This window comes from Dipodomys spectabilis, unplaced genomic scaffold (genome assembly GCF_019054845.1).
Source record: "Dipodomys spectabilis isolate Male_0828 unplaced genomic scaffold, ASM1905484v1 ptg000019l, whole genome shotgun sequence".
Lineage (NCBI taxonomy): Eukaryota > Metazoa > Chordata > Mammalia > Rodentia > Heteromyidae > Dipodomys > Dipodomys spectabilis.
This window is the reverse complement of record NW_024870696.1, coordinates 10,003,781-10,015,567: the sequence shown is the minus strand read 5'-3', so window position 1 is coordinate 10,015,567 and position 11,787 is coordinate 10,003,781. Positions and strand designations below refer to the sequence as shown.

General features: G+C 38.0%; 1 protein-coding gene across 1 annotated transcript; it reads left to right on the top strand.

Moving 5' to 3' along the window:
• The first annotated feature begins 239 nt into the window (after positions 1-239).
• LOC122103880 (olfactory receptor 2AK2-like) lies at positions 240-1,166 on the top strand. Its single transcript, XM_042674567.1, has one exon. The coding sequence runs from the start codon at positions 240-242 to the stop codon at positions 1,164-1,166; it is 927 nt and encodes a 308-aa protein (XP_042530501.1).
• The last annotated feature ends 10,621 nt before the right edge of the window (positions 1,167-11,787 follow it).

Here is an 11,787-nt window from a genome sequence, read left to right as displayed (position 1 = left end):
CTGAAGGTTGCTTATATTTAGATTTGTGAATCATCTTAAGTATGAATAGTATTTCAATGATAATCATGTTTGTGTGTTAAAGGCAGGGTTAAAAGTAATCAGGACACATGGTACACACCCCTCTGCAGGAGGGAGAATTTGACACACTGCAGAATGAGTGTGGAGTCTTAATGACATTGAGTACATAATGCAAGATAGATATCTAACTCTCTATCCAAGGTAATGAATCAGATGAGAGAATGGAGAAATGGAGCAATCAGACCACTGGCACAGATTTTATTCTTCTGGGACTGTTTCACCATACTCAAGTGCCCAACCTCCTCTTCACACTCATCTTCCTTGGATTCCTGGTGGCCACTGTAGGAAACATGATGATGATCCTCCTCATTGGTCTGGACTCTCGCCTCCATACGCCTATGTACTTTCTTCTCAGCCAGCTTTCCTTCATCGATCTCTTGTATAGCTCCGCTTTTGTCCCCAAGATAGCCATTGACTTCTTGTCTGGGAGGAACCACATTTCTTTTACTAGCTGTGGAATTCAGTTCTTCCTCTTCATGTTACTCATGGGAGCAGAGTGCCTTCTCCTGGCAGTCATGGCTTATGACCGCTACGTGGCTGTGTGCCACCCACTCCATTACTCAATGCTCATGCGCCCCACAGTCTCCGCTTCCATGGTTACAGGAACCTGGTCGTGTGCTCTGCTCAATGCCCTGATTCATGTTACATACACTATGAACCTACATTACTGCCTTTCCAGGCAAATCCATCACTTCTTTTGTGAGATCTCAGCTCTCCTCAGACTTGTTTGTACTGACACTTCTCTTTATGAAAACAGTCTCTTTATCAGTGGGATTGTATTCCTCCTCCTTCCAATATTGGCCATCATGGCCTCCTATGGGAAAATCCTCTCCACTGTTGTGGGGTTAAGATCGAACTTGGGGAAGAAAAAGGCCATGGCAACCTGTTCTTCTCATATGATTGTGGTGTCTCTCTTCTATGGCACAGCCATCAGCAAGTATTTTCTTCCCAAAGCATACCACACAGCTGAGCACGATGAAGTGACCTCCATCTTCTACACCATTCTCACACCCATGCTCAACCCCCTCATCTACAGCCTCCGAAACAAAGAAGTAGCGGGCGCACTCAGGAAAGTTCTGGGAAGGTAGATATTCTTAATCAACTGGCATCGACTGAGAACAAGACAAAAAAGAACAGAGATGAGACTGTCAAGGAACAGAAAGCAAATGCACTTTGCTCTACGATTAATCAACTGCAAATGACCAAAATGCTCTTTCACATGGGAGACACCAGTCCATAAACACGATGCCATACAATACAAATGTACCTGAGTCATCAATGTAAACCAAAGTTGTTTTTATTAGAAGGCAAAAAGTTTTGAATCCTATTCAATATGGACTGTACCCTGAAGTTTATACTATTTATTTTAAAATGGAAATTATGACATTTTGAAAAAGTATTTGTAATAAATTGCCTAAAACTCCTTTTCCATTTTTTATGGCAACATGTTTCATTGAGTAGATTAACACAAATGCCTCTGCTGCTCTACTTTATTTATTCCTTTATTTGGAGATAAAATTATGCTTTCTTTTTTTTTTTTTCCTTTTAGACCTGCTGGGACCAGGCAAGGTTGGCACTCCACGTGGCTGGGAAAGGCCTGGGAATGAGAGAGAGCTGGGAAAGAGAGGAAAGAGAGAGGAAAGAGCAGCAGGGAAAGGGGAGAGAGGAGAGAGAGAGAAGAGAGAGAGAGAGGGAGCAGAGAGAGCAGGGAGAGCTAGAAAAGAACAGTGAGGGAGATAGGTAGCAGAGAGAGCTAGAATAGAGCAGTGAGAGAGCAGAGAGCTAGAAACGAACAGAGAGCGAGCTAGAATAGAACAGAGAAAAATTATGCTTTCAAACATTTAGTAAAGCATGAAGCACAAATTAGATTTTGATACTATGTACTAAGTTAGCAGTAGAATTTTAAACTAGTTAACTAGTTATCTACTTAAAAGTTGTCAAGCCATCTGATTTATCCTTTTTGGTAGTGCTTTTTTATAAAGTATTTTGATAAATATTCAAAGGTAACACTCTAGGTTCAAATGCTATTATTGTTATTATTATTATTCCTCCAGTCAGTTTCTTTAAATAGTGGTATTTACATTTAGATGTGTAAGAAAAAAGTGAATTTCACTTCTTTTGTAATGAATGTTTAGATATTAGCAATTAACATGAAAGACCTTTCTTACATCTTGGCTTAAACTGAGGATCTCACAATCTTGCTGGATTTATTTGGACAAGGCTGAGGTTCTACCAGTTGAGCCATACTTCCATCCCAATTTTTTGCTGGTTAATTGAAAAAGAATCTCACAGATTTTTCTTCCCTAGTTGCCTTAAATTCTCTTAATCTCATCCTCCTGAGTAACTAGGATTACAGCTGTGAGCCAGCCATCAACTCCAGGATTTAGTATTCTTATTAGAGGTATTATTCACAATATCTCTTACATGTTAGTCCTGTTTTCATCACTTGTTTTTCATTTATAACCTATCAATGTTACTCTTCTATGCAGTCTATTTCTGAATTTATTTAAATTTCACTTGGCAGATTCAGTTCTCCGAAAGTTATTGGTTATTTCCCTGTATGAGTAATAAACCCTGTTGTCTTGTAGCATTTGATAAATAAGCAATGAACAGCCCACCTAAAAAAGTTTATGTGGTGTGTGTGTGTGTGTTCCAGTTCTGGGGCTTGAACACTGACCCTAGGCTTTTTTGCTCAACGCTAGCATTCTACAACTTAAGTTACATCTCTATTTCTGGCTTTGGGGCATTAAATGGAGATTAATTTATTGGAGTTTCACGGGCTTTCATATCCAGGCTGGCTTCAAAACTAGATCCTCAGATCTCAGCCTCCTGAGATTAATAGGATTATACCTAGTTAAAATATTATTTTAGTTACATGCAAAAGTTCTCAAATAGAACTGGCTTCCAATAGCAATTAAATAATTTCAATAACACATTCTTTGTTAACAATAACCTTTTCATTTTCATAGACTATATTTTTATAGTTGATACTACATTCATACTTAGATTTTAAACACATTGTAAGGCTATATAATTACATGACAATTATTATATAGCAAGTAAATGTTACACTTTATTTTACTGAAAAGGAAAAAAACAGTGTACACTTGAAGAAAATATTAACATCAAGAAATGTAAAATAATGCATGGATAATACTTTTATCTTTCCTAAAAGATAATGCTTATGTTAAGTTTTGATGATGTACTTTCTTTTTAAACAAAAGCTCACCCTCTTTATTTGTAATGATAAAACAGTATGTTGCATATGAATATAAATTTAATCAAATGTAGTAAATGTCTACTGACTCTTATCACCAAAGCTCAGCAATTACTCATGAAATTTTTACAAAGATTTAAATTTACATTATATGCCTGTGTAAAATTCTGTAAAGATACTATCTTACTCAACATTCATGGTACTGGTCTTTCTAACGGTTTCCAGTGCTTGACAATTATGAACAATCCATTGCTGACATTTGTACATATGTTTTCTGTTACAAACAGGTAAACTCCTGAACACTAAAAGAGATTCCATTGTTCCATTGTAGCTATCTCCATGGCCTTAAGAATATATCTAATGAATGTATTTCTTTTTGAATTGTATCTGTTCTGTGACCATAAAAGCTCACAAAACCTTTCCACAGCAGAGCTACTCATCCTAGCCACTCACACTTTGACTTGGGAATGAGAGCTATATTTGGCAGCCATGTTGAGAGAGGAAATTGAACGGGCAAGAGAGAGGTAAGCAGAGAGCCTACATCACATAAGATAGATGGGAAACAAATGCCTCAAAATACCCCTTTGGTAGTTGTCACCTCAGTTCCCATGGTAGTCTGAAAATAGGGTAAAGAGAGGTGACTGGTCCTAACTGGTCACCAAAGCATGCTTAGTCTTGCCTAACTATAAAAATCAAGTAGCCTTTTAGGTATTTTCTCCTTCGTAACTGTTTGTGAATGGTATTCGTGTCTTATGAATTGGATTAAATCCCAGGAATGAGTATTTTAGCACTTGTGCAATCAAACCTTAATTAGTTGAATCACTCACACTACAGCATATCCTAAAAGCCTTTGTCTAGAGAATAAAATAACTTAAACCATAAGCCCCTTCAGTTCATAACTTATCCCTTGTCACTTTGTACAATGTACTTTCACTCTAGAATAAATTCTGATACTTTGAAAACACAGTCCTTGTCTCCTAGAGTAATTCTTTGACAGTGACTACAGACAGGAACCAAACCAGATCCTACCCCACCAATAACATATGTCATATAATATATTGACATTTCCCAAAATTTTTCAAAGTATTTGGCTTCTAAGGAAAGTACTGTGTTGTTTAGATCACACTTCTAGTCTTTCAGTTGAATTCCATTTAACCAAACAATTTGGGAAAGAGAATAAAACTTGGTAAAAATAAATTCGTTACTTGCAAAAACCTCTCATTTAATGTAAAGAAACTAATGGTTACTCACTTTCCCTAGCCTGTCTTTCACTCACTCAAGTTTACCATTCAATGAATAACTTAAAAGAGCAATGGAATTCTCTGCTTCCGTTAGAAAGAATGACACCGCCCCATTTCTAAGGAAATGGAAGGACTTGGAAAAAATCATATTAAGTGAAGTAAGCCAGAACCAAAGAAATACAAGTCCCATGCTTTCTCTTATTTGTAATTTTTAGTATACACCTAGGATAATGTTAGCAGATGAGCAGAATAGCTCAATAGCTATGTAGATAGGACCATATAAAATGAACTCTGACATGGACACAAGAGGTTTTTCTTTGTTGTTGTTAATGTATCGTTTGATTTCTTTTTCTTTCATGTTTTTCTTTCCTATGATTTATCCTCTGTTTCCAATGTATTTGATTTTGGTACCCAGGGTATTGTATATATGTTTATCTCAATCAGGGAAGGGAAGGGTAACAACAAAATGGTGAGATAAAGGATAAAAGGGGAACCAATGCAACAGTGATACAAGACAATATGTTGGAAATTATCTGTACTAATTAGGAGGGGATTGGAGGGAGGGAAAGTGGGAGAAAAATCAGAGAAGGGGTAAGAAGTTTGACAAGAGATGTACTCACTACCTTACTTATGTAACTGCCATCTGTATATCACCTTGACAATAGAAATAAAATAATAATAAAAAAGAGCTAGAAATTCTGGTGAATGTAAAAAGCCATATAACCTTTAAAGCTTTTTGCTGAGATGTGCATGTAATTATTACTGAATATTACAAGTTGAATGGGAACTTTCTTTCTCCTCTTCCTGGAATCAGGCAATTAATCAACAAGTAATTGTAGAAAATGTCTTTGATGTAGCAGGTTAAGTTTCAGAACTACTATCCATACATAAAGCTGGACAGAGATTTCTGGCAATATAAATGAATGCAGCCTACATGTTGATGTGAGGAGAAAGAGTAGTGGGGGAGTAGGAGGTAGACTTGGGGTCCATTTAAATTTGCTAGACACCAGAAGCTGTAGACATTTGTAACCTGTCCTATTACAGTGTGTCACAGATTTTTTTTAAAGGCAACCAGGAGTTCACCATATGCCACCTCACAATATGATCGTAGAGACTAACATAAGCATCTTGAGTATATCTATTGGCCATACTGATCAACTTCAGGCCATCATTTTGAGAAACTGAAGCCACAGTCACCCAGCGCTGGGAAGACTGCTTTCTGTAAAGAAAACAGCAGTAGAGATCTTTTAAGAAGGGAGGGAAGGATGGTAGGGGAAAATCAAAGGAGGAGGCAACAATGCTTGATAAGAAATATACTCATTACCTTCCTCATGTGATTGTAATCCCCTCTGTACAGTATTTTCACAATAAAAAATTTATTTTTTTAAAAAAAGGTCTTTTTCTTCTTCTTCTTTTTTTTTTTGGTGGGTTGTGGGGCCTGAACTCTGGGCCTGGGCGCTGTCCCTCAGCTCTTCAGCTCAAGGCTAGCACTCTACCACTAGAGCCACAGTACCACTTCCAGCTTTTTCTGCTTATGTGGTGGTGAGGAATCGAATCCAGGCCCTCATTCATGCAAAGCAAGCACTCTACCACTGAGCCACCTTCCCAGCCCAAGAGGGTCTTTCTTAACAAGAGAATTTGAAAGTTTTATTTTTTTTTCCACTTCCACTTTCCTACAAGGAACATCATGCTAAGATGGAAGTCTTACTGGAAATTTAGCCCAGCTAATCAACTTCAGTCCACGTGTCCAACATGACAAGGCTTGAAGAAAAACACCAGTGTAAAAAATAGTTTATTAGCAAAGAAATATGGTAAAGAACAAGATTATGTGGCATGATGCCATGGGAAGACAGTCAGTCATCCTTGGGATACAAACCTGAGCTTTATTTTTAAGTACGGGAAGAATTATAGGCAGAAGACAGAGGCATCCAGAGTTTTAGAGTGCAGGCTACTGCTATGACCCAAATAGCCCTTATGTCAGTTCTTGGTTTCCAAGTTCCGGAGAGGCTATGGCTGATGATTTCTTAGGCTCCAGCATACAGCCTGGGCATTATTGGTCATTATTCTCCTTTGGTGGTGATGAAAAACGACAGGACTGATCAAATAAAATGTTCTGCTGTTTTTTAGATTCCTTTGTTCTCTGAACATGTTAGTGATTAATCCTGTCTTTTTTAAACCCAAGGTGATTGCAAACTGTCTGTGAAGAAACTACCTAGAACAATGATAAACACAAAATGGAAGCAAAGACACCTATTTTGTTTTTCCTTCTTTTAGCTAATTCATGGCAACAGGGAGAGTGATTTTGCGTAACAAGATGACTTCTTACACTTTGCATTCCCTATCCTTTACACCTTGTTGCCATTCCCCCCAGAAGCCTCCATCTACCCATCCTTTTTCCTTAGCCAGTGCTACATATTTTTAGTAGCTTTAGCTTTCTTTTATTCACATGTAAAACTCGTCTTCATATGAAAGATGTTAACGTGACGTTTCCCCCCATGCATCTGCTTTTATGTCAATTTCATTCATAGCTCAGCCAAAAACCTAGAAGGAGGAGGAAAAACACTTTTTCTTGCTAACACAGACAACTGAACAAATGTCTCTGGGCCTGGAGCTTACACCCCATTGTGAGGCTCCTTTGTCTTCTATGATTCTGCAGTTTCTTTTTCTTTTATTTTCCTATTTTTTTAATTGTGAAAATAGCATACAGAGGGGTTACAATTACATGGGCAAGTTAATGAATACATTTCTTACCAAGCATTGTTGCCTCCTCCTTTGTCCCGCCCCCCCCATCCCCTTCCCCATGCCAAAGTTGTAAGGTTCATTTTTCGACATAACGTCTTGTACATCTCATTGTTGCAATGGGTTCACCTGTATCCCTATTTAAACAATTTGTTTTTGCCCTTCCCCTCCACAAATTATACCAACATCAAATACAGTGAAGACAAGGGTTATACCGTGGGGGAGGGACATACAAAGCAACAAAGAAATCATCTTATAAATATGTTAGAAACAATAGCAAGAGAGGAAAAAAAAGACATTTGAGTCCTTATCTTGGGGTTCATTTCGCTTAACGTCAACTGCAGTGTCTGCAGTGTTTGCAGTGTCCCAAGAGGTTGGCTGCATTTCCTCCCGATTCAGGTTTTCCTTAATACTTTGCTACGTCCAGCGGCCCCTGCTGGCTGTGAGCCGCCATAGCCTGTATTTCATCCCAGTTTCACATTTAAATTGCTAAGTGTTGTCTGAGTTCATTATCTCTGTTCATTATTGTACTTGCTGGAATGAGCCAGTGGGAATGTATAGTCAAGGTGCAATGTGGAGAGTATGGGTGGAAAATTGCTAAAAAGCAAAGGAAACACAGAAACTAATGAAGTTAGTGCTCATTTTAGCTTTGGCCCAAAGGACTATTATGGGCAAAAAACTAACCAATACTGACACCCGCCAGAAATGGAATGCATTGCTCCAAAGGATGAGATTTTACAAATTATAGTATATTGTCAGAAATACAATTATATAGCGACCTCTATTAAGACTTCTGTCTTAATAATTATCTTTACTATTCTTCATTATCCCCTGAACTCTTGCTTCTAAGGTCATATATATTTTTATATGGTCTTATATTAAGGATTGACTCTTTTATACATATTATGTCAAACAACAAACACTATGTAGTACAGTTTTGACATGAAACACAAGCTATTAGTAGCTTCACTGAAGATGACAGAGGCTCTTTACTGGGCTAAATTTTGATCAGACTTCCGAAACTTCTATTTTTTTTTTCTATTTCAATTATCTTTTTGGTATGAGTATTTGAGATCAAGCTGTTTGTCACCTACTATATATAAACAGCTCAAAACTAATGACAGTGTTATCATTAACTTATCCCATTAAATATGTACTTCCTTTTCTGCAGTATTTATTCAGGTAAATAAAATAACCCTGGATAGAGTCAGATGCAATAACTCCTGAAAAAAATGTTGAGACCTATCCTCACTCCTGGTCTAATTCTCCTTTTCTGGCAACTGACTCAGGGTGAATGATTTTTGATAGACTTTAGTAGGTTCATATCAGACCCCTGAATTTCCAGGTCTAACTCTTTTTGGTTTTGCAAACTCAGTAAGGATCCTTTACATTTTATACATTATTTGCTTGCCTAGATCATGTAGCAGTGCTAAGAAGTTTCTGCAGGAATCACAGCTTCAAACAGCAAACAAGCACATGGGCCACTGTGCTACAAGTCTTGGTCTTACATGTTTTTCTCCTGCCTCGAACAGAACCCAGAAGTCTGCTTCAATTACTGTTCTCGTTGGCACTTTCTCAAAACCAAGAAAGAATTGTAGCTAAGAGGTTATTTAGGTTTACTTACTAAACAACAGATTCAAAAACTGGTATGTACTTTCTCCTGAGGAGGGAGAAGAATGGAAATGCAGACAAATTTCAGGTGAGATCATTGAGGTTTGAAGCTAATATAGTGGCCTAAGACAAAGTCTGTTGGGTCCAAAGAAACAAACATATAAAAACATACAATTCTAAATTACTTTCCTTGTGACCAAAATACAGAGTAATGGTGAGTAATAGAGGCCTATTGAAATATACCTATCTCTTTTCTTCAGATATGATTATAGACTTCTCTGGTTAATGATATTTCGATTAAGAGACCTCAAAGCAGCTCTGGACTACTTTGGCAGATGGTCATGTACACAAGGAAACTTCCCAGCCAGCCCTCCTTGATAAAGGAAGGGCAGAGGGACTGTGTTTCCCAGTAGGTTCTAAGTTTTTTATCAACACACCACCGAGTCAGTTTGAGGTATTGTTTCCTAAGCTCCAACCCTAATTGCAATTATTCCAATTTGTTTCAGGAAAACTTAATGGCTATGATAAAGAGTCATCATGAGTTCTTTCTCATTTTGTAAAGAATTTTGTTTCTATTAACAGCAATAAAGACATCTAGCTTTTTTCTTCACATTGTAACTGATTTGCCAAGTGATTCTATTAATTGAGTGAAATGAAAATTGGGTGACATTTATCAATATTCTTGCAAGAAAATTATACACTTTGTTCACTGATGACCTGACTGCCAGTAGCCAACAAAGCCCTTGACTCAGTAAGCCTCTAGAACCAAACAGGACTTAGGGGCCTTCTAGACAGCCGTCCACATGGAGGTTCCTAGAGGGTAATGTCTAGGAAGAGTAAAGAATTCCCATCCATTTTATCTGTGTGCTTTGTAGCAGCCTTCAGAATAAACCAGCTGCTTGCTGAGTGTATGGGTGATATGCCCATAGCCCTGATGTCAAAGAAGATCTGTTTTAAGAATAATGGAAGAAACCAAATTTGAGTTTTTAGCTCATTCACTTTCTGACCCTGGTGTACAGGACATGTAGGGGCTCCTGGTCCTTAGTTTTACAATGTGATATCTGGGCCCTGGGTGGTCACTCCTGGGAAATTTGGAGAAATGCAGACTCACAGGCCCCCACAAGGCCCACTAAATCATAACCTGTGTTCCAACATTTCAGGGGATCTGTGTGCAGTTTAGTGGTTCTGGACTGGAGCTAGTCATGCTCCTGACACTCAAATGATCTTTGTTCATACTCATCAAATGTGCATAGGTTTTTGTTCTTTGAAATGTCATGTATTGATAAAAGCTAGAACTGGGAGTCAGACAGAATCAGTTCCTTTGGAGCAGAAGGATTTGCCTTCTTGCTAGATCTGCAGTAGTATACCAAATAAGTAAAATGATGATAATTATTCTGACCTCAAACAAAGGCTGAGACAAATAAATGAATTAAGAGCTCCATGCAGGAAATAAACACATAAGAAGCTTCCTTCACAAATAAAACTAAAATTATATCTCCAGAACAAGAGTTTATTAACTCTTGTTATTATTATTATTTCTTGTGTTATTATTATTTCAAGTTAGCTTTTTGATGTTACTGGCACTATATACCAGACCTTTCGGAAATGCCTAACGTTGGAGATGAATGACAGAAATATAACATGAAAGGTTATCAAAGAGCATTGAGGAAATAAAAATCACTAAATCATGTTGAATTCAATGTACAATAGTAATCAATAAAGATACTTTTGGTCAAGAGCACTAATAGATTTGGAGTCATGAATCAAATACTATTGAAAGTAGATTTTGAGACCCCAGGTCCAAACTCCAGGACTTGCGTATTAGATCTGGCCACTGCCCTTATATACCAGTAAAGAGACATGGTGAAGGAGAGAGAAAGGAGATTATGTGGCAGCCTTGGGACAACAGCATTTCAGTACATCTTCAACTTTCTCCTGGGTACCATTTAAGTAGAGAAAATGAGAGTGTGGCATGAGAAAGTATAAAAACCCAAAACAGTGCCAAGTCACAAATATGGCCTGGTTGGTGATTATCTCAGCCTTTACCTATTGAGGGATGGCAAGTGGTCTATAATAAGAAAGCACTGCCTGAGTGAGGGGCAGTTTGCCTTTTGTCACAAGACATATAACTGTGAATTTAATTTTTCCTAGAGCTCAAGGTTGTTATAAAATGGGAATGGTTCAGATCAAAGAGGCCAGATGAAAAGTGGGGTGAGGGTTAGGTGCCCAGCTTTTAGTTAATTCACAGGCCCAGCAAAAAAAAAAATGTTTCTCTTATACTGTTAAGTAAATTTGTGTGTGTGTGTGTGTGTGTGTGTGTGTGTGTGTGTGTGTGTGTTCACGCGCGAGCGTGCGCACACATGCCCCAGTACTGGAATTGAAGTCAGGAACTGGGTGTTGTCCCCAAGCTTTTTCACTGAAGGCTGGAACTCTATCATTTGTGCCACAGCTTCATTTTCAGGTTTTGGTAATTGGTGATTAGAGTCTCACAGATTTTTCTGCCCAGGATGATTGGGAATGACAATCCTTAAATCTCAGCCTCCTGAGTAGTTAGGATTACGAATCCCGTAATTGGTCCATTGGTACCCAAGTGTAACCACTGAGTCATTAACAACAGAAACAAAAACTCTAGAAAAAGTTGTCTCTGATTTGATTCTCTGGTGCAACTTGGTGGAAATTTAGCTGTACAATTATTTACCTCATTTTCTTCTTCGGACTCACATTGCAGACAGATTCATCAAGAGAGATTTTAGGTTATATGTATCACATAGTTCATGCACACAACATATAATAGGAGAACACAGCTGAATTGAAGTCCCAAAGAGGCAAGGCAGTTGAGAATTTCAGGATCGGATCCTTCAGACGTGAAGTCCAGGTTCAAGGTAACTAATCGTTGTCTCC

Coding starts and splice junctions, on each gene's coding strand:
- LOC122103880 (XM_042674567.1), top strand. CDS start 240: ATGGAGAAATGGAGCAATCAGACCACTGGCACAGATTTTATTCTTCTG.